Source organism: Thunnus maccoyii, chromosome 12 (genome assembly GCF_910596095.1).
Source record: "Thunnus maccoyii chromosome 12, fThuMac1.1, whole genome shotgun sequence".
NCBI lineage: Eukaryota > Metazoa > Chordata > Actinopteri > Scombriformes > Scombridae > Thunnus > Thunnus maccoyii.
This window is the reverse complement of record NC_056544.1, coordinates 25,823,775-25,846,077: the sequence shown is the minus strand read 5'-3', so window position 1 is coordinate 25,846,077 and position 22,303 is coordinate 25,823,775. Positions and strand designations below refer to the sequence as shown.

The 22,303-nt window shown below is 39.6% G+C and overlaps 1 protein-coding gene across 3 annotated transcripts in view; it reads right to left on the bottom strand.

The window, feature by feature from the left end:
- The window catches only part of LOC121908486 (contactin-associated protein-like 4), a 135,222-nt gene that overhangs the window by 95,416 nt on the left and 17,503 nt on the right, over positions 1 to 22,303 (bottom strand). For all 3 annotated transcript variants that reach the window (XM_042428536.1, XM_042428537.1, XM_042428538.1), the window contains exon 2: positions 5,288 to 5,398. In XM_042428536.1, the coding sequence (XP_042284470.1) occupies positions 5,288 to 5,398 (111 nt within the window). The remainder of the gene's footprint in view (positions 1 to 5,287; positions 5,399 to 22,303) is intronic.

Genomic DNA, 22,303 nt, shown 5'->3' with positions numbered 1-22,303 from the left:
ATAACTGTCAGCGTCACCTGCTGAAGAAAGAAAATGTTTAAACACAAAGACTGTTATTAACATTTGGCAAGAAGACAGAGCTGGCGAAATTAGTTCTTACCGACGAAAATGAAAATGTGGCTGCAGACGGAGTGAAACTAATGATGACAACAGAATTCAGACTGTACAGAAGGACAGAAGAAGATGGACAGGCACAATTATGATGAATGAGGAGTGGAAGTGGAAAAAACGGAAGAGGAGGAAACCAAGAAAGATGGAAAATGAGAGAAAAATGGGACACTAAGAGGAGCAGAAAAGGGTGGGAGGCAAATGAAAGATAAAAAGTCAGAATGGGAAATTCACACAGAGAATAAGAGACACCAATGGGGAGACTTAAATTGTTGAGTCATTCACCCTCCAGGTCCCTGGTAAAAGGCGCATTCATCTCCAATCAATAGCCTATCAGGGCTTTTTATCCACTTTTGATGTCAAACTCTGAGCCATCAGGCCACTGTGATCAGCTACATCGGGTTAAAGTCTGAAGCACAATTTTAGGTCCTCTGGTCTCACTGCAGATTCCACTGCTATAGAGAAAAAAGGGTAAAAAAAAAGAGGTTGTTGGCTGTCATACAAATGTCAACATTTGTATTCAGACGAGCCAAAAAAAAAAAATTCTCTTTATGTCCATGGCGATGTCACCTGGACTGTCAGTTCGCTGGTCGGACCGTCCACCACTTTGGTCCTGACTGAAATATCTCAACAGCTATCGAATGAATTGCTGTGACATTTTTGCACAGATGTTCATGTTCCCCAGAGGATGAATCCTACTGACTTTGGTGATCTTTTGACTTTTTATTCTGGCACCACCAGCAGCTTGACATTTTTGCTGCAGAGTGAAATGTCTCAATAACTAACAGATGGACTGCCGTGAAAATTTGGTAAACACATTCATGTTCCCCTCAGGAAGGATTGTAATCCCTTTTCAATACTTTGGTTTTTACGATTAAATACCAGCAAAACTCATGAATATCCCATCAACCGCAGCTGTACTTTGTGTTTGGTACTATTTAGTGAACGTCAGCTTGTTAATATGCTGAACTACATTGGTGAACATGGTGAGCATCATCGTTTTAGCATTGTCATTGTGAGCATGTTGCTGACAGTAGAGTTTGGCTCAAAAATATGGCTGTACTCTCTTCAGCCACACTCCGACAGGATTTATTTCTCTAGGGCAGATGGGGTAACTGTAACATTACCTGACTCAGTGATTTTAATCCAGTCCAGAGTGTATATGTAGGTCATTTTTCACCCCCTCCAAGGTAATAATTACAGCCAAAATTACCTTCTGTCTTTTGGCAAACTCACTGGTCCTCTTGTAATTTAAATCCTGTCTGGAGTGATGTTTTATTTTAAAGTCTATTTAAAGTGTTTTGTTTTGGGTTTTTTTGCAGGAAGAGCTGCTTGTCCTTCTACTACAAAAAATGTTTTTGCTAATATGATGAGATGGAAACATGTTAACACCAACATATGGGCCTCTTTAGGAACTGATATGACAACAGATAAAAGCATTTTTAGCCTATATTTTTTACATTTTGGCAAGTTGATGCCATTAAAGGTATGCTGAATTAGTTATTAGCAGTTCCTGTTTGCAGTGTATCCATGGATGTACAGACAACTTCAACTGGATTACTTTGATACTGAAAAAAACTTAAAAATGTTTTTTTTTCATTGATTTACAAGCATATACAATATATGGAAATGTATTGTTGATAATGATATCCTTGGGAGGTGTAAGTCACACTGAATGATATTAGTATGTGTTTCATGTCTGTGTGTTAAGATAAAGATTTTAATTTAAATTGATTTCTGACTCAAATTCACATCACGCACTATCTTTACCTCACCTTCGACTCTCCCGTGTCTCCCATACAGACCGTCTCCTGTAAATGTCGCAAAGGTCAAAATGCCATCTGGAATGATGAGTTAAATTACAGAGGAGCACGGCGAACATTTATTTCCTCAAATCTCCCTGTAATGTTAATCATGTCCGAATGGGGCTTCAGTCTTGTTAGAATATCTTTGAAGATTACGGTTTTTAGCCGAAAGACACAGACTCAAACTGACTCCAGTGGTTAAATCAAGCCAAAAATTCATTTCATCACTTTCATGCACAGACTATTTGCATCCAGCTTGGTTGTTATTAGAGAACACAGACCCTGATTAATTAGATTTACTGAATATTCAGTTTTTCAGCTAAACGATGCGTACTGTATCAGCATGTATAGCATCATCAGATATGGTGCTATGATATATTGGTACATTACTATCAGTAATCATAGATATCAATCACAACAAGGTTAAATATGTGTAAAGTTACATGTTTCAGCTATAAATGTGACTGTCTGATTGAATCCCCTGTAAAGATGCAATGTGGGCTGAACGATATGGACAAAATCAAACAATATGCAACAATATTGTAGGGATGACTATTGGTGCTTTCACAAAATACTTACACAATGAGATTTTGGATATAATGACTAAGTGGGTAAAGGCAAATAATAGAACAGCTAGAACAGTCTGGTAAGTTCAGAAAATTACATCACTTGACTGTAATGCAGCCTTTAAAACCAGGAAGAGGCAACATGTATGCCATATCATGATATTACAATATCCAAAAAAGAAGATATCTAGTCTCATATTACAATATCAATATAATATCGATATATTTCCCAGCCCTACATGGTATTCCAAGACTGATTATCTTTGCTTATTTAGTAGGTAAATGAACTGAGAGTGAAGCTGCTCCTCACAGAATAACTGGAGGAGAGGCGTGGAGCGTTAGCAGCAGCAGCAGCAGGGGCAGGATATGGAAATGAGATGGAGGCATTCATTTATTCATCGATTTCCTCAGCGAGCACCTGGGATCCCTCTCTGGGATCCTCCACCATCAATGTTGCTGTGGAGGAAATGTGACAAACACACACACATACACACACAGTTTTCCTAATCTACCAGCTACAAACTGGAGATTAGATTAGAAAAATGGATCAGTGTTACCACTGTAATGAAGTTATTTGTAATGCCTTATTTTGCTGTCAAAGCAACAATAGATGATAGATAATCCTACAATCATACTGTATATCATCGAGCTGTTGTCCATCACAACCCAGGAGTTCTTTTGTGATTAAAGGAAAGGTTCACAATTGTCTTAAAACAACAGTCTGTAATCATTCCTTCTCTTCATACTGGCTATTAAAAGATCCCCTTCAAGTAAGTAATCTGTACTTATAAAGTTTTATCCAGTATCCTTAAATAATCCTTTAACACCAACCCACCTGGATAAACCATATTTTTACCATTTTAGATGTTTACTCTTTGATAAGACACGCTTTTGGAAAGTTACCACAATAACTGAAAAGACAGGAGTCTAATCTACAGATATAAACTGTCTATTACATGTTCATATTCAACCCTCTCCCCACAAAACAAAACAACACTATAGGTCGTAAATTCAGTGGCCAAAAACAACCTATAGTTATGTTTGAGTTACAGACGCCATCTAGCGGCTGTAGTAATTATGACACAGGTAGGCGACGTTCGGATGACGTCAGTATAAGGTCACGACCTTATGAGGAGGGGGCAGGTTGGAAGGATGGCTGGATAGTTAGTTAGATGGCGAAAAGAAAGCAGCCAAAGCTGCAAGAGACCACTGTTCGCTTCCCGTTTCCAACCACGAGTGTCACCTTTTAAACCATCAGCACATTATTACTGCATGTTACTGCATTCATAACCGTAACGTGGTGTTTACTGTTACCGATCGTTGCCACGTTTAACCACATTTCAAGTGACCATTTTAACCCAAACCATCATCTTTCACTAACCCTAACCAAGTGGTTTTTGTGCCTAAACCTAACCAGACCCTAACCACAGCTTTGTCACACCCTAAAACATTATTTTTAAGCAGCATATTACTCTCTAATGGGTCATTCTGGAGTGCAGGTACAAACAACGTATATAGTCATTTAATTTGGAAGACTTGTTATTATATTCATGTACCTTTTTATAGCACTAACAGCAGTGGTGGAAGATGTATTGAGATATTTAAGTAAAACCAGTAATACCATAGTATGAAAATACTTTACAAGGAAACGTCTTGCATTCAAAATCTTACTTACACAAAAGTAAGATTTAGATTCCTCTGTTGCATTTCAAAAAGAGTCGAATGTCAGTTTGACGTATTAAAATATCAACTACAGAATGCAGAGACAGAGGACCACAATGTGCTTGTCAGTCCACTGTTACCCAAAGATCAAAGTCACGTCAGTAAACAGAGAGAGCAGGCCGGCAGCATTTAGCGACAAGAATAGTGTTTGCTTAAAGTCTCGACCATCAAACAAACCGAGGACTGAGTGATGTTCTGCAGGCTCAGCTTCCTTAGTTTCCTGGGTGGTGAAAATCATTCAGATCCAGATTAAACTCATCTCACCCTCCCAGCTGATTCTGGGCTTTGATGTCGGGATAAAGCAGTGAAGCCCGTTCCCTGCAGAAAGCTCCACAACAAACCATGATCTTCATTTTGTTAAAGCCTCACATCAGCATCCAGCACAGGACTCCCTGCTGGGTTTTTATGTCAGACGAACAAACACAACTCACATTTATCCTTCTGGCATAAACCTTCACTACAAACAGCACCTATAGAGAGCAAAGATGGGAGCTATTGCTTGTTCTTTTTTATTTTTCTTCTTCTGTCTTCTCCCTCAGAAATGATTCTGATCCTCTGTCTGTCTCTCAATCACCGGTGAGTTATCTGTTGTGAATCCAGTAAAAAACTTCCCTGTTTGTGATGTTTTGTGCTCTGTGTACTGAGCTTAACAAAAGTCTCTCCTGCGCTCCTGAGCTACACTGCTGCAGAGCAACTTCTCAATAACAGAGAAAACATTTGGCACCACTCTGCTAGAGTCTGGTAAACATTTTACTGGACTCAAGGAGAAGCTTTTAGGAAAACAACACAAACACACTAATCTAATCTAGGCCCCAGTACACGGACAACAACAATAACAACCAAATGAATGATAATGATAATGATTGCAGCACAGGTATGTAGTTATTTATCCAGTCTGGTGAGGTTTGTTATACATGCTCATCAAAAACAACAATATCTGTGGTGCCCCAGGGTGGCCTGGGGGTTGAACCGGGTTGAACCATCTCTCTCTTCCCTCATTTCCTGCCATTGTTATAGTCTTGCTGTATAATAAAGGCATAAAATAATCCCAATATAATTCAAAAAACAGCAGAAACTCTTACTCACCTTCCCTCCTGTTGAGTTTGGCGAAGCCTGGTCCATGGCTGCTGGACAGCTGTGAGGAGCTTCTGAAGGCTGATGGCTGCAGATTGGACACCAGCGCGCTGTCACACACCTCTGTCAACCAATCATAAAGCAGAAAAAAAGCCTTACATGTCTTTAAATACTATGATTTTATAAGTGAAAGCTCCAACTTGAGTTAAAATGAACACTGCACAAAGATTTGTGCTGCAGAAATAATCCTTACAGGCTGTTTATATAAAAGTGTCACATTTGTTGTGAAGATGTGGCTTTGAGATTCATATTTGTGGTTTTGAATTTTTATCATTAACATTTCATGTTGTACTAACACTTTGTCTAGTGTAATAATACTAAATAATTATGACAAAATACTTGCAAAAACTAATGACATTCCCATCAGCCGCTGCTTTACCTCAAATAGTGCTAATCAGCAAATGTTAGCATGGTAAAACCTTAATCTAAGATGGTAAACATAATACCTCAGCATGTTAGCATTATCATTTTGAGCATCTTATCATGTTGACGCTAGCATTTAGTCAAAGCACCACTGTGCCCAGTACAGCCTCATGTTAGCTGAGCAGCAGCAGCAGCTTCAGTCCTCTGTCTCTGTCTACACAGGATGCCTTCAGGGACAATGTTGAGTGTAGGTCACCCACATTTTGGCAGGAGTCAGAGCCCAACAAACAATCACCGTAGTAAGGCTAATAAAACCTAGGAAAATAGACTTGAAGTTGCAGTTACGTGTGTACAGCGTGAGTGAAACACAAGCCTGTTTGTAGCCCGTGTATTGATTAGCTGAAACGTCTCCTCTGTAGACAAGCCTTTAGTCTTGTTTATGACATTCAGTACTTAACATGTTACATTACTTCCTGCTGAGTTCTTGATAGAAACAGACTCAAAAACAAAAATAAAACTCAACTTAAACAGCAAATTGCTGATATGGGAAGACCTTGTAGAGATTTCTGCATTTTTCACTTGGACAAAAAATTTGCAACCACAAACTCAATAAATACTAACATTAGTGGCAGAAAAATAAAAAAACAATGTTTTTCTTCACTCTTCACCCTCACTCCTGTAAATTGGTGGTGACATTACAAAACACTTGGTCTGGTCTCTTAATTATCAGGCAAAGAAGCTTTAATCAGGCCTGAGTACATAAACCAAAACATCCGTGACTATAAGGGTCAAATAACACAACTTTATATACTCTCCTACTGTGTTGCATTATCTTTTGTTTCTGTAACAGAGACACCAAAGCATCCGTTATTAGTTAAATGACATTCACACAATTTTAGCTTTATTGTTGAAGTCAGTAAGACTCAATAAGGAGCTCTGTGCCCTCTGTTTAAGAAAGCACATCTCTGTTTTCCATTTAAAAAAGGGTTTTTTTAATCAAACAAGACCGTCCTTCAAATATTTCAGACATTTCTGCAGTTGCACACTTTTTACCAGTGAAACAAGATACTACTTGGTCTGTAGACATTTTGGACGACCTTCTCAAATCAGAAAATATTCAGACTTTTGTATCCAAAAAAAAAAAGAAAAAAAACCCACAGGAGCATCAGTTCATCTTGAGTAAAGGAAACAAAATCAAGAGGCTCAGAAGAATGGACGTAGTCGAACAGAAGTACTTCACTTATCCTGAATGATACAGCACTTAGTGGACCAGAACACCAGAAGCCTCGTTAAAAACCACTGACTGGCTGAGAAAGGAGGAGTGGAGTTTTTTTTTTTTTATCATTGAGCTGCAGGTTTAATGTCAGCTTGGTGAAAACAGGCCTTTAACATTATGCTCCAGTCTCTCGGTGAACAATAAGTAGTTCTCAACAGTAGGTTGATACAACAGTAGGAGATTGATTATTCTCCATCTCTCAGCCTGAGTGAAAAAACTGTTTGTATTGTTAAAAACATCTTTTTCAGACTAAAGACGTCCTGAAAAGCTGATAAACTATAAAAGCTCATAGTTTATCAGGTGGGAGTTTCGTGGGAGCAAAGGGTGCAATTTTCTGAACACACACAAGTATTAAACCCTTTTCAGTGACATTAACGACGAAAACCTTTTGAGTCTCTGAACATTAACATGAATGGCAGAGTGGAGTCCAATCATTCAGAAGCAGGTTTAATGTTCCTCAGGTGGAAGCTTTCAGCTGTAATGGCACCATGAATGAACAGAGTAATAAAGTCCACTTGGATGAATGAATGGTGTAATACTGCCGAGATGGATAAATGAACGTTGTAATCATGACGAATGGCGTCCTGACTGGCTCATTACTGGCTGAGTGCTGATGGAGACAAATCAGTGTTGTCAGAAGAAACCTTTAATGTTTCAGACACTTTAATGCTTTATGGATGATCGGCTGTAATAAAAACATCATAGACTATACATAATGCAATCAATAACCTCTAATTGGACTGGTTTTAATTGCCTTCTCTCTCAAAGTCACATAGGAAACCATTAAACATACACTAATGCACACATATAACATAAATGCATGCAATATTTTTTAAATTTTAGCACCAGGGATGTGTTGCTGCAGCTATTTTATTTGTTAAAATTGCATGACATGAGTAAATATACAAAACAGTAAAAAAGAAACACAGTAGAATTTAATATTTGTTTTATGAGATGGTCTGCACAGTGTAATTTTCCTCCATACATTCGATTGATATTCAAAGTTTTCCTCTCGAGCTCCAAACTGCGAGTTAAAAAAATTGCAAACTCCAAACTGATGCCGCCTCCATCTAAAGCCTCTCCGTTAATGGATGTTGTTCTCCACCGCTGAGACAAGAGCCAATTACTATGATGCACGCTGCAGTCCGATCCCGGCCCACAACTCTGACAAGGCTTTAGCTTCGATTACTCTGTCAGCATTAGTGTACTTCATCTCAACAGCACGAGGTCTTCATCTGCCTCTCGATATCCACCGCGGACTGATGACTTCACTTTTTATAGGAGAATACTACTCCATCTATAGGGCCACTTCTCAGCCCGAATCTTCGACGTGTTAATTAGATAGATAATAGTATTGGATCTTGTATGTGATACTTTGTTATAATTATAGTCCTCCTCCCATCAGTAACAAAAATCTTTAAAGGAGACATATCACGTGCATTCCCAGACCTCTATTTTTAATCCGGGGCTTAACTGGAATATCTTTGCATCATTAACAGCTCCAAAAACTCCTTTTTTATCGTATACTGGCCCTTAATGCAGCCTCAAGCCGGAATCTGATCCGAAATATGAGAGCAGACAATGGATAGATAGATAATTCTATTGGTAGTTATGCATTGGTTTTGAGCTCTAGGCATATTTAATTCCTCTGTTTGACAGTCAAGTGGTTTTTAAATGCGGTCCAGCTACTCAACAATCATCAGAAGGACTCCAACTCTTTGGTCCTCTGAAGCTCGTCCTGATAGTCTTTATCCCTGCAGGTCTCGGCCTGACACACACTTATTACTGTGGGTGGTGGGGGAGCCCTCAGTGCGAAAAACAGGTGAATTACAGTAGTCTGAGGAGGTGAAATGAGAGGGAAGGCTCTCCAATGCCGAGTGCTGTAATCCCTGAGGAGATAATGTGTGGTGAGAGCACAGCCTGGCTGAGGTAACGCTTGACAGAAAGAGAAACAATTTGAAAACACCGGGACGTTTTTTTCTCGGTGGAACTTTGGCATTTAAGAGTCGACGTCCCAACAGTGTGACCAGTGGAGCACAAACACAGACAGCTCAGAAAATGCGGCTAAATGTTCAATACCTGCTGGACTCTGCAGCCACTGAACCTCAACACTGACCCTGACTGTGTTAGACAGAGAGCTTCCTGGAATATTAAACTACTGCACCTTCCTCTCCGACACAAACTAATACTGCTGGAAAACTAATGCACCTCCTTTCTCTTTCTGTCAGCCTCGACGTCTGATAGAGGGTAAACTCACAGAAAAACAGTTTTCTCCTGACATTTACATTGGAGGCATCCAGCAACAGCAGAAAAAAAATTGACATTTGTGTATCTCTAAAAGTAGCAACAGACAGTAAGGAGTTTAAAGTGTCAGAATCACAATAGAATTAGATTTTAGATAGGATTATTTTTTTTTTACTTCAAGAAAAGATTAATTTAGAGCAAGTTAGGAGGAGTGGAAAGTTTTTTTTTTTCTTGAGGACAGAAGTTTCACCGCCTCTACTGTGGTGCAGAATAACAACATTAACTAATCTAATACTGGCCCACAAAAAAAAAAGGCTGTCCCGCTGCAGGTGAAACAATAAAATACGGGAAGTTGCACAAAACTCAACCAACAAGGGCAGGAAACCATTATGTTGACATCTGAGTGATGGAAAATATCTTTTCAGTTCAACAAATATCCTCCTGGACACCCATCGCTCAGCCTTTCATCCATCTATCCGGTGTCAAGTTTATCATTTTGCTGAAAATGACAAATGGCGAGTTTGACAGCGGTAAAAACGATTAAATAAAAATCTCTGGAGGAACGAGGCCTTCACACCGTCAAATATATTTAATCACCGCTGACATGAATAAAATGAGAAGACCACATCATTCACCTGCATTGTTCACTTCTTTACTCTTTTGCTGGATAACAAAGAGCCCACAGTGACAGAGCCTGAATACCGAGCTCCACCATCACCTCAACAAGCAGCAGTGAACAGAAGGTCCTGCACTTCAGAGCCCCTATAAGCCCCACAAACCCAGAGTTCAGTGTTTCTCCGTATGAGCCAACTTATTCAGACATTCAGAGCATGTAGCAGTAAGCAGGATAATGAGGCTCCACCGATGGTTGTTTTTGCTCCAGAGCACTAACAATCATCCTCAAGTAGAAAACGTCAATTCTCATTTTACTAATCCGCACAACTTCTACCTCCAGTTTGACTCGCATGGGTCCGGCCTGCTCCTCCCAAGATATACACAGACAGAGAAAACCTTAAAGAAAGAACAATCACAGGCAAGACTGGTTTCCTCAATGTCATAGAGTTCAAACATAGACCGAAAAGTTTTTATTTTCTTATTATTCACATAAAAAAAAACATTTTTGTTCATGTTCTGCAAACGTTTTACCCAAATTTTACCCCAAAATAACTACAAGACTCACCAGCAAGTTATTTGCTTCTATCTCATGTTGCTTAATATAGAAGTTTAGTATATTTAACAGCTGTTAAAGATTTACACTTGTAGATGTCAGGAAGCATTCGTGACCATTGGAAAATTGTATTTTTAAACATTTTGGTATTTATTATTGATTTACTCTTACTGAGGTCAATACATTACTACATAATATTCATATTGCCCAACCATACTAAATCATACAAACTGCTGACTAAATATGCATCAAGAAAATATATATTTCCTCATGTAGTAATTGTTTTATTCAGCAGAATCATTGATTGTTATATTTAATTAAAAATATATAAACATTTTGCTGGTTGCTCTACTCTGCTAGTTTTAGAGGCTAGTAATTCCATACATAAATATGGGAAATATGGATAATATATAGAAATGCAGCTCATATTAACATTTGATGAAACACATTGGCCACTTGTGATGGAGATTCCCTACTAAAATATTACACTGATATTATTTTCTTTTCATGCTATACAATTTTAATTGTTCAGAAATGTTTTTGTAAATTAACTTTTGATGTATACATAATAAGTCATTGCACAGGGTCTCCTACCAGCTAATAGACAACGCTGGTCTGTGGGACCTAAAAAAAAGTCCTTTAGATGATCCTCAGAAAAAAAGCAGCAGCAATGGACTTTTTTTTTTTTTTTATGTTACGTGTTCCTGACATGAGACATCTTGTCATCATGAATAATGACTGTCTGCACTCAGAAGAGACCACAGTTCATATCACATCTCCTACCAACAGTCAACGTTGGTTTCCTTTAATCATGAAATCCCTGCCTATGTAGATTCAGATAACTAACCTTTACCAGACCTTAACTGCAGAGGTGACTAACTAGAAAATTCTCTCTTGTAATCATAGCTGGAAATGTCACTTCACTCCAGACTGATGCTGCTGTGGTTCTTACTCTACAGTACCACTGCTAACAGCACACTGTCTGCCCATGACATTTAGCTACAGCGCAAGTTTAGAAGCCAGCTCAGATAAAAAAGAAGCATTTCCGATATTTCCCCAAAGACCTTTTTTCTTCCTTTTAATAATAAAAAGCTATTAACAATACATTTAAAAAAATACGTTGACTTTTATTTTGACTAAGTGTGATTTCAGCTGGACTGCAATTTACTGTTCAATGTCTTTCAATGCTTTGAAGAACCCTTAAGTATCTCAGGCACGTCTTCCTCCTCCTCCTCTTCCCTGCCGGTCGTCTTCTCAGCAGACGCCTCTGGCTAAAGCGTCTGACTGACAGCTACCAAACTGTGAGGCTCAGCACCTTCCACTTCTGTCTGCTAACAATAAGAATAGTATTTGCTCCTTCCTGTATTTCCAGCTCTTCATCCAGCTGTCAAACACACTATTCCTACAAGATAAAAAGGTCATTATGAACAGTACAATCTGTACTTGTGAGGATAAAGCCCACACATATATATTCATATAAACAGCATCCTAATGCATACACCACTTTGCACCAATCTACCGCTGCCTTTGAAGGATAGAACAATCATCCTTCTCACTGAGGCTCATCACGCTGAGCAACGACGTGGGTGGCTGTGTGGGAGACCAGACATCAACCAAATGAAGTGATCAAAACAGCGACATTTAAAATCTCTTCATCTTTAAACAGCCAGGTTTAACTCGCATAAACACAGACAGAGCTGCTGAGAAACAAGAGTTCACTTCAAACACAGCTGAAAAAAAAAGAGTAAAACCCCAAAACATTCACTGTAAATGATGAAATTATGCAGATTTAGAGGGTATGCTGCAGGCTACATCACTCGTCCTAATGGCTCAATGGGGAGATACAGTATCATAAAATATCTACTAATTCACAAGCTGCACTAAGTAAATGATCTGAGCATATTTGCTTGTAAATATCTCTTAATAGAGAGCAGAAAACCAACAAGCCTCCATGGAAAAAAAAAAAAACTGGCACAAAATGTAATTTTCTTCTGTCGTTCAAATAAAATACAACACACAAGGATATTCACGAGATCCAAGCACCTTCACAAATCGAATTTATTTCAAAAATTATACGCTGAATTGGACGCTTGGGATTTATAAAATTGAAAAACTCTGCATTGCACCCTGTAGAAGAGCTTATACTACAAACCCTTTTTATGCAAATCAGTCTCACTGACTGCACTTTTTGTCTTTTTATAAGCACAGCAGGCAATCCACTGCCTAAACTACATTTTAAGTGCAGTCAGAGTTGAACACTACATCAACGCAATCATTACATGGTGGTGTGAGACCGGATATTTGTGGATTATATCATATCATGATACAGCATCCATACGTCTTTTTGTTTTCTTAAGGTGCTTTCACTCCTAAACTATTTGCCAATTTTGTTGAGTTAATTTTGGCAGGTGTGAAAGCTGTCATTTAAATGTATCAAGACAACTTGAAAAGGTGAGTCTCAACTCTATTTTTGGCCAACTGGGGGCAGTGGAAACAAGTTGGGAACACAACTTTTCAATATGTTGAGCTTCTTGGCAAACAGTTGCTTATTTCCACATCCAGCAGTTACGGAGCAACATTATCATTCATTTCGAGTCGTCTATCTGTCCACCTGGTGAATGTAAGTCCGATTTTCACTCTCCTTTAGCTCTGTTTTTGCTCTCTACCAACTCCTGAGGGAAATATCTGGCTCTTTAAGCTGCTAAATGCTCCACTATGTTTGTCATTTAATTCTGAGCAGGTAGTGTACAGTGGGTTTTTAGAGTTTTTTGCTCTGAAAACAGCTGCCTGCTGCGGCCGAAAATGACACTATCAGGGCAGAGAGTGAACCAAAACAGTAAAGTTGAGCTGAAATGAGCTGAAACTCACTATAAAGCTCCATAAAGCCGAGGGGAGCTGATAATTCTCTGTTGGTTCATCACTGCGAGCAATGCCTCTGATATTACACATTGTAATTTGATACATTGTTTTAATATAAAATATTGCTGATAGCTGACTTCAAAGAGGAACTACAAATTAATTTTCCGCTGCACACATAACCACGTAGATTCTTGTTGGTATATAACGTTAGTACAGGTTACTTTTTTAAACAATATATTACATACATAACAGCTTTTCTGCTCAAAATGATTACAGTCGTTGCCTCCCACTCCAGAGATACTGGGAGGGAGGGTGCTAGCAGAATTAGAGGGTGTAGTTATCATTTGAAATGAAAGCCTCTATGACTAGAATTTGAAGGTTAGTATCAAGAAGACACTAAGATGAATGGACTGAAAGCAGCATATACTGTAGACTGCACTATACCTGTGCATGGGGGATGATTTCCTGCTATAATTATGTTAAAAAGAAATCTACACATACAGGCTTTAAGTGGTGTGTGACACCATTATTAATATTAAAAATACTGTTACATTATTGATATTGAGGTGTTATGTAATTCTTCATCTTGTAGATTTTGCCTAATTTCAGCTCTAGCTCTATATGTTGGTCAGAGCTGCAATAGAAGAACACTAAAAGTGACACAGAGTCTGAAAAAATGTCCTAATTTATTTTTGTTTTTGGGGCAAAAGGGGATATATGGATATAAAATACTGCTTTAACCATCACATCTACAAAACTCCATACTGCACTTCTGTACTTCTTCTAAGATGCGTCACTAATCTATAAAGCACAGCTGGCACCGTGATGGTCCACTAGAGAGCTGGCTGGGATGGAAAAAGAGATTTATCTAGAATATATTGTTGTGGTGTGGGGAGCTGCAGCCTCTGGAGCAGCCAAGCTACGAAGATCACACCCCCAGACAGGCCCTTTACACCGTCACTATAACAGCTGGTCTATGGAGACCCCAAATCTCCGCACTGGCACTGCAGTAACACACATTTTATATTAGATCCAAAGGAGAGAAACTGGATGTCGTGACTAAAGGCATCAATGGAGCAGCCTCTCTCTGCGTGTGTGTGTGTGTGTGTGTGTACAGCCTCTTCACACCTTCTCTAAACCACAACAGGAGTTGCAGTCACAACATCTACTTAGTCTTACTTTACAGCCACCGTCCCTCGGGAGACATCTGAAGATAAGTGCCCCTTAAAAACTTCTCTGCAGATAATTTGATGCCCTCCATCCTTCCCCTGACCCGCACTCACTCCGAGCTCAGCTTTCCTCTCTTTTGACAAATGTCAATTAGGGCTTTGCTCAGAAATGAAGGACACACCGAATCTAGAAAGATACAGGTGATGGTGCCGGTTAGAGAGCAGAGGATTTTAAGGTTTCATTGCTCCAGACCAGTTTTATGTACATTTGTTCTCTGCCTGCCTCAAATTTAATCTTTTTCCTGCAGCTTCAAGTATTTTATCTTCGTGCTGATAATGCACTTCGCAAAAATTCAATTTTTTGGTGTTTGGTTGCTGGGGTCAGAATTTATCACACTGTTGTGATATGAACAGGCAAGACCTTAAAACCTCCTGCAGCTACTTTCTGCTCCCAGAGGACCAGCAGAACTATAACGGACTGCTCAGAGAGTCCAGTAACATCTGTTCACATATGAGCACTGTACATCACAGCTGTGAAATAACAAAGCTATAATGGGATATATGTTGTAATAACTGAGTGGGGAAAAATGGGCCAATATCGGGTTAATACCAATATCTATCTTATACAAGGGTTTAGTTGAGGGTTCATTTTTTTGTGATAGGGTAATAATGGAAACTCAAAGGAAAGAATAGGGGAACACATGTCATAATAATAACTCATAGTTATTACACAGAAACTACCGTGGATATCATTAAGAAAGTATGAAGCCCAGTTTTTTACAAAAAAATCACTATTTGAAATGAAATTTCAATGTTGCATTATATATATTTTTTAATTTTAATGTATTAATCAACTAATCTATTTTATTTTGTTTGTTTGGCTGATGGGTTATTATAGCAAACAGTATTTATTTACACACCCAGTGGACACAGAGTAACATTTGTATTAATTTGGCTTCTTAAGTACCTTCACTGTCCCTCAAGGTCTGGTTTGTCTCCACTGACGGAAATACAGATGGGTGACAAATTAAAAGAAAAGCCGGTACAGGCCTGAATGCTTGACCCCTACAGTGAGGGGATCTGGTGGCTCTGTTATGCTGTGGGGGGCATTTTGCTGATATGGTTTGGGTCCACTTGTCACCTTAGAGGGAAGCGTCACTGCAAATCAATACAAAGTTGTTCTGAGTCATCACCTTTATCCTGTGATGAAACATTTCTATCTTGATGGGAGTGGTCTCTTCCAGGATGACAATACCCCCACCTATAGGGCACAAGGGGTCACTGAATGGTTTGATGAGTATGAAAATGATGTGAATCATATGATATGACCTTCACAGTCACAACATCTCAACCCAACTGAACACATATGAGAGATTTTGGACTGACCTGTTAGACAATGCTCTCCACCACCATCATCAAAACACCAAATGAGGGAATATTTTTTGGAAGAATGGTGTTCATCCCTCCAGAAGAGTTCAGAGACTGTAGAATCAATGTCAAGGCACATTGAAGCTGTTCTGGCAGCATGTGGTGGCTCAACACCTTACTAAGACTTAATTTGTCACCTGTCTGTCTGCCCCCAATGTATCATGTTCCAATGCTATATGTCCAGGTGCTAGCTGCTAACTCTGTATGCCTGTTTAAAGCTTGGCAGGTTATGTACAATGAGTTTATAAGAGCTTTTTCACTTAAAGCTGTTGGTTGTGGCTGGAAAGAGGGTTGAAATTAGCCCCATTTGGGATTGTCTAATCCCATAGAAAAGCTTAGGGAGGCAGCTGTGTGCTGCTCTTTAATTGAGGTGGCAATAGAGACAGAGAGCATTTAAGTCTTACCCACCCCAGAGGAGAAAACAATTCATCCCTCTCCATTGACTTTGTATTGAGTGAAAGTGCGTCCTTGTCATTTCTGTCTGCTAGCAAACAACAGAAAAAAACCTAAAAGCTGCTGTGTGGTGGGATGCACTACCGACAGGGTAAAGAACCCAGAACTAAGCTGCTGAACCAAAAAACTGAGCCTTTAAGACAAAAGTGGATAACGTTACAGAGCTGTGTGCTGAGCGGTGGGAGAGACAGACCCGACCTGAGCTGCACAGATAGCCTGCAGCTCAAAAACCTCCGTAAAAACGACACATATACCTGGACACGCTGCTAGTCACAGAGAACACACATGAAAGTAAAAACAGAAAAGCTGTTTAATTGAAAAGTATGCAGTGTTTGTAATAGATGTTTAAATCACAGAATAGCTAACCTGCATTCAGCTGAAATGAACTGTAAAAAGAGCCTGAATGGGAAATGATTGCGTGTCTGTGTGTGTAATTTCCTCACCTACATTTACAAACTGTACTCATCATATCAGCTGTGAGAAGTATCATGCCAGCCTGTTAATGTAGTGGAGTTTGCTCTACAGTTATGCTATCTCAACTGTAGACGTGATGTCAGCCCTTGCATTCATGTATTGCATCTTAATGTTACGGGTTTCAGCATATGCTATAAACTACCTTTTCCTCTCTGGTAGACATATGGTGCTAAAATAATCCCTTGACATGCTGAAATCTAATGTTTTTAACTAGCTACATGCATTTTGTTAACGTTTGTTTTCCCCTCTTTCCACCAGCTACTTCCTGGAGCTTTTCTATGGGAGAGTCCAGGCAATATATTCTCATAACTCGGCTACAACTCCTGTAATTACACAATATTATCTCTTAGCCTGATACAAGATATTATTCCATTTTTACCTTTTTATTACTGTGAGTTGTAATGCAAAGTGCCACACTGTCATATCCATTACAATGCAAAGGAATGTCCTTGCTTAACTTGCAGGAATGATCTGCTTACTGTATTTATGCATTTACATTCTTGTTTACACATATATGTAGCTAAACTTTAGATTAGATATACCCTTGATACCTCCTTGAACCCTTACAAAGCAAATCCAGGGTAACAACTTTGAATTTCTACAAGTAGAGCTTGTTTGTTGTTTCTGTAGACAACATTGTAAAGCCATATCTAATGCAGTCCTGTATTTCAATCCTCAGCAATCAAGCAGCTGAATAAAATGTTATCAAATGTATTTGGGCACGATGATAAAAACAAGAAAATGTGAGCCAGGTTTGATCTTTCAGGAAGCGCTGACACTGACACAAACACAGACAGATCCAGAGAATGGTGAAAAGCTGTTCCTTAAACTTTCACTTTTATTGGCCAGACATTAATATTTATACCAGTGTAGTCTTGCAGAAACCCAGTACTCTTGGGGCTCTGCAAAACTGAGAGCTGAACATGAACATGCACACTCCCTTAGAAGCCAGTGGGGGTGAAATTGTAGAGGCAGTTGAGAATGTCACGGCAGGGGAACAGACAGGGGAAACTATTAGCTAGACACACTTTCTTATCGTCCTTCCTTTCTCCTCTTCCTGATTCCTCCCTTCACCATAATCCTCCTTACTCTTCCTCCTCCTGCTCCTCTTCCTCCTGTCTTTTCTACACTCTTATCTTCAGACTTCTTGCGTTTTCCCCTGCCTTCTTTCCTTCCTCGCTCATTTCTGCCCCATCTACTTTCTAACTTTCCGTCATACCTGCTGTCCCTCCTGTCATCCTCCTCCTCCTCCTCCTCCTCCTTTGCCTCCTGCTTTGTCTCATGAAGTCAAATCTCAAAGATGTGAGGCGGTGCATCCAAAAAGCGGATGGTAGCCCACACACATATTCAGCAAAGTCAGTGAGGGATAAAATGGGAAAGGCAGTAGAAAATGTCACTGCAGTTGTGAGACACACAGAGGGAATACTGCTACCAGCTACCAGAGAGCCTGCAGACTCTGACCCCTGAAGTTTATCCTGTCACACTTTACATTGCTCTTCTTCTTCCCATTGTCCACCCTTATTCCTCCCCCTAGTTCCTCCTCTGTTTCACCTCAAAGTGCTTACCTCTGATTTAGCTCTGTCTTCTTGTTGTTGAAATTCAGCCTTACCCTTCAGTCTTTAATGGCCACTGACTCAGCTCTGTCTCCTCCTCTCTAATACAAACTGACCGGCTGTGCTTCTTCTCATCAGCAGTTGCTGCAGAATATCAGAGCAGCAGTTTGTGAAGCTGAGGTTACATGGGTTCATAAAAAAATACACAGCAGAGAGAACATTAAACTATGAGCAGCATCTATCTCAGTGTGTTGAGAGGACACCTTGGAGTGATGTAGATGCACTGGAATTAACACGAGCAGCATGGAGCAAAGTGGAAAGCACCAGTCAAGCAAATGTATTACAATGTTAAGTTTAATATAGAGTATTAGGCACTCCTCTGACAGGGTAAGCTTTATCCAAGAACCTTACTTAATCAGCATTTCAGCATTCAACCCCTCCTCCAAAATCTGGAATCACGCAACAACTTTGCTTCAATCTTCTATGTTGATTTCAGTTCTGCCTTCAACACAATTCGAAGCCATCAGATGATCAAGAAACTCCACCATCTCAACATCCCTCCACTTCTCATCTACTAAATTCAAAACCTTCTCAGCAACAGACCACAGACTGTAAGAATGGGCACAGTAACATCATCAACCATCATCAACAAAACTGGAGCCCCTAAGGGCTGCGTCTTCAGTCCCTTCCTTTACACCCTCTACATAGGCGCCGATTCTGTGGGTGCCCAGGAGCTTGAGCACCCACAGGGAAATCTAGCAATGTCGGGAGATAGGGCAAAGTAGAGTTTTAACTGTGAGCAAAAGCTGTGTTCATTCTGATATTAAACTTTCTTGAGGTCCTGACAGCCCCCTTTAGGTTTTGACCACACAGGTTTTTCTTACAGTGCATTGATATAAAAGTGAAGCAATTTGCATCACCTTGTGAAAAACGTTCAAACCAAGGTCGTTGCAGTCAGTATAACACATCCAGTCCATTAACAACTAGACCTTTTTTTAAAAAAAAGTTTATAGTACGAGGTAAAGTTCACCTGTGGCACCAAAAACCTCTAAGACCACGACTGAGCACCTGCCTCCACAGATGGCTGAGGATCCGTCTTCATGCCAGTCACTCATGATATTGTTTTAATTAATTTTAATTATTGCAAGCAGCCTCAGGGTTAACTAATTATTTTCTTTGTTATGTACATTGTCCCACACACTTTTTTCCAGGCTTATGGTGATCTGCTGTGCCAGGAATTTTTGATTCAGGCAGATCTCCAGCAAGAACTAAATAACTACATAATAAATTAAATAAATTACATGAATAATTAAATAGATTCAAGAGCAGTTTTTATACAGTTTGTGCTGTTTGTTCATTCTAATTAGGCAAATTAAGTGCCCAATCATTTTCATATCTTTTTTTTTGTTGTTTTGTTTTGCGAGGTAGGGCTGGGATGAGTGGGTGTTAACGTATAACAGGTGCCTATGACCCTCTACACAAATCAAAAATGACTATATCATCCCTTCACCCTTTACCACATACCTCAAATACTTTGATAACATTGCCATACTGGGACTACTCAATGACAACAGCTCTGTTACAGCCTATCCTCCATTTCTCTCTTCACACAATGGTGCACTGACAGCTACTTCCAACTGAACACGGACCAAACAAAAGAACTGGTCATTAGCACATCAAACATACCCCCCCACTGGGCTTAACTCCATCTCAATTCACGGCAAGACGGTTGAACAGGTCAGTAACTTCAAACATCTTGGACTCATTATAGTCAATAAATTCACTTTTGATCAACACATCACTGATATCCATAAACAATCCCAATAAAGACTCCATACACAAACTCAGCTCACTGTGTGTTGCGCCCCCCCACCTCCTGTTGTTGCTTTACCGCAGCGAAATTCAACCCATCCTGTTGTTCTGTTTCTTTACCTTGTTAACTATCTCCAACAAAAACAAACTCATAACAGAGCGATCATGTCTTATACTCATAATAGCACATGACAGTGATCACCCCCTCAATCCATATTTCACACTGCTGCCGTTTGATCGTAGATACAGAACTTTAAAATAGAAAAAGAGCTCGCTTTGGCAGAAGTTTTGTCCTTTTTATAATCATAATATTCACATATGAGTTTATGTATTGTGCATATCGGCAGGGTGTGATTTGCCAGGGGGGATTGGTGGAGATTTCACCCCCCCTGGTCTATATCCCTGCCTCTGTTGAGTTATTTTAATCCCTGGTGGGGACAAAAATTTATCCCCCTCATAATAAAAATAGGCTATTTGAAAAAAAATCTCGCAAAGCACTGCAACGTGAGAACAGTCTATAGTGCAAACAATAAAATCAGAGATGGACTTTCACTGTCAGCGCTCGTGTGACAATAGAGATGACACAGCGTCTAAGCTACGTGATGATACTGTCAATGGACCACGGGTTGCCTCCTTCCCTGCTCGGAGATTTACAGAGACGTGGGTAAAAGAGGGGCGACATGCCATAGATGACCCCTCCACAGGAAAGCATAAAAAGAAGACAGAAATCTGTCATCAAAACAGACTGTTTTCTTAGTCTGACAAGCAGGCATATACTGTAGCATATTTATTTTTATGATGACAGCACCTTGTGCTATTGCATGTTGTGATTATTTTCTATTCAACATTGAAGTTTGCTGCACGCTGCATTAAACATGACATTAATTGTACTGGCACATCTGGTCAAGTGGCGCTATTCATAGCACTGAAAGTAGCATTTTAATTCTGGCATGTTAAATTAGCATTTAACCTTTTGTTTTGTTGTATATAATCACATCTCCTATGTGTCTGCATGAGAGAAAGAAAGAACTTGACATCACTTCGGTGAGGGTGAAAACATCACGCTACTCGATGAATTCCTTTTTTTTTATGGACTAAAATATATCTGCCGTAATTGTTTTATCTAAGTTCTTAATTATTTTATAAATGTTACTTTTGATTGATTTTCACGAATCCCCTTATTTCACAAATCACACCCTGTATATCGGTATGTTGTTGTGTGGATGTCTGTATGTTTCTGTATAGGCTGTGAAAACAGATCTCCCGCGGGGCGATAATGACTATATCTATCATGATATAGAAAAGTTAAGTCTCTCTGGACGTCATGTATTGACTAATGGAAACAATGGAACAGGCATCAGATCTCAGCTTTATGTTGCAAAAAGAGCGGCTGAAAAGCTGCCAGTACCAGGACTTTCAGTGACAGAGATGACTCACATAAGGGTAGCACATGGTAGACTCTTTCATGAGTGCATGGATGAGGTCAAATGCTTTTGACAAAAGCAATTTTCATCTGTCAAACCATCTAGGAAACATTGGTGTTTAACCGGCTGAGAATGAGGGACAAAGGTCTTGATATGGAGTCTCTGGTAGCCTCTCATTTCCATCAAAACCCCGAGTGCATCAAAACCCTGATGTCGTCTGTTCCAACCTTTCCCTCCAGGGTCAGCCATATTTAGCCTTGTCTAGCTGAAGGGACCTACCAGTCTGTCACAAGTTGAAGAACTCCTCTTCACAAAGGAGGGTCTGACCATCACTATTTGTAAAGTGCGAGCCTGGTGCCAGACCTCTGCGTCACTGCCCACATCTCAGATTTGTTCAGCAATTCAAAAAGGTCTGGTATTGAGCCCACTGATGACTGTTTCCTCCACTTGGAGAAATTACTGACCAATCAAAGCTCAGCAGGTAGGATTGAGATTAATCTTCCTACATAGCGAGCAACCTACCAAGTGTACAAGTTGTTGTAAGTCGGTTTAAAGAAAAGGAAATTCTTAAGTCAACATATTACCTTAATCAATGTGAAAGAACATTAAGTTAACTGCAGCAAAAGTTGCTGCAAGTTCTGTGTCAACTGAATTGATTAGAGCAAAACAAAAGAAACACAAAATGCACACAAAAAAATCAACTATCAACACACAATGTTGTCAAGGCTGAATGAATGAAGTGAAG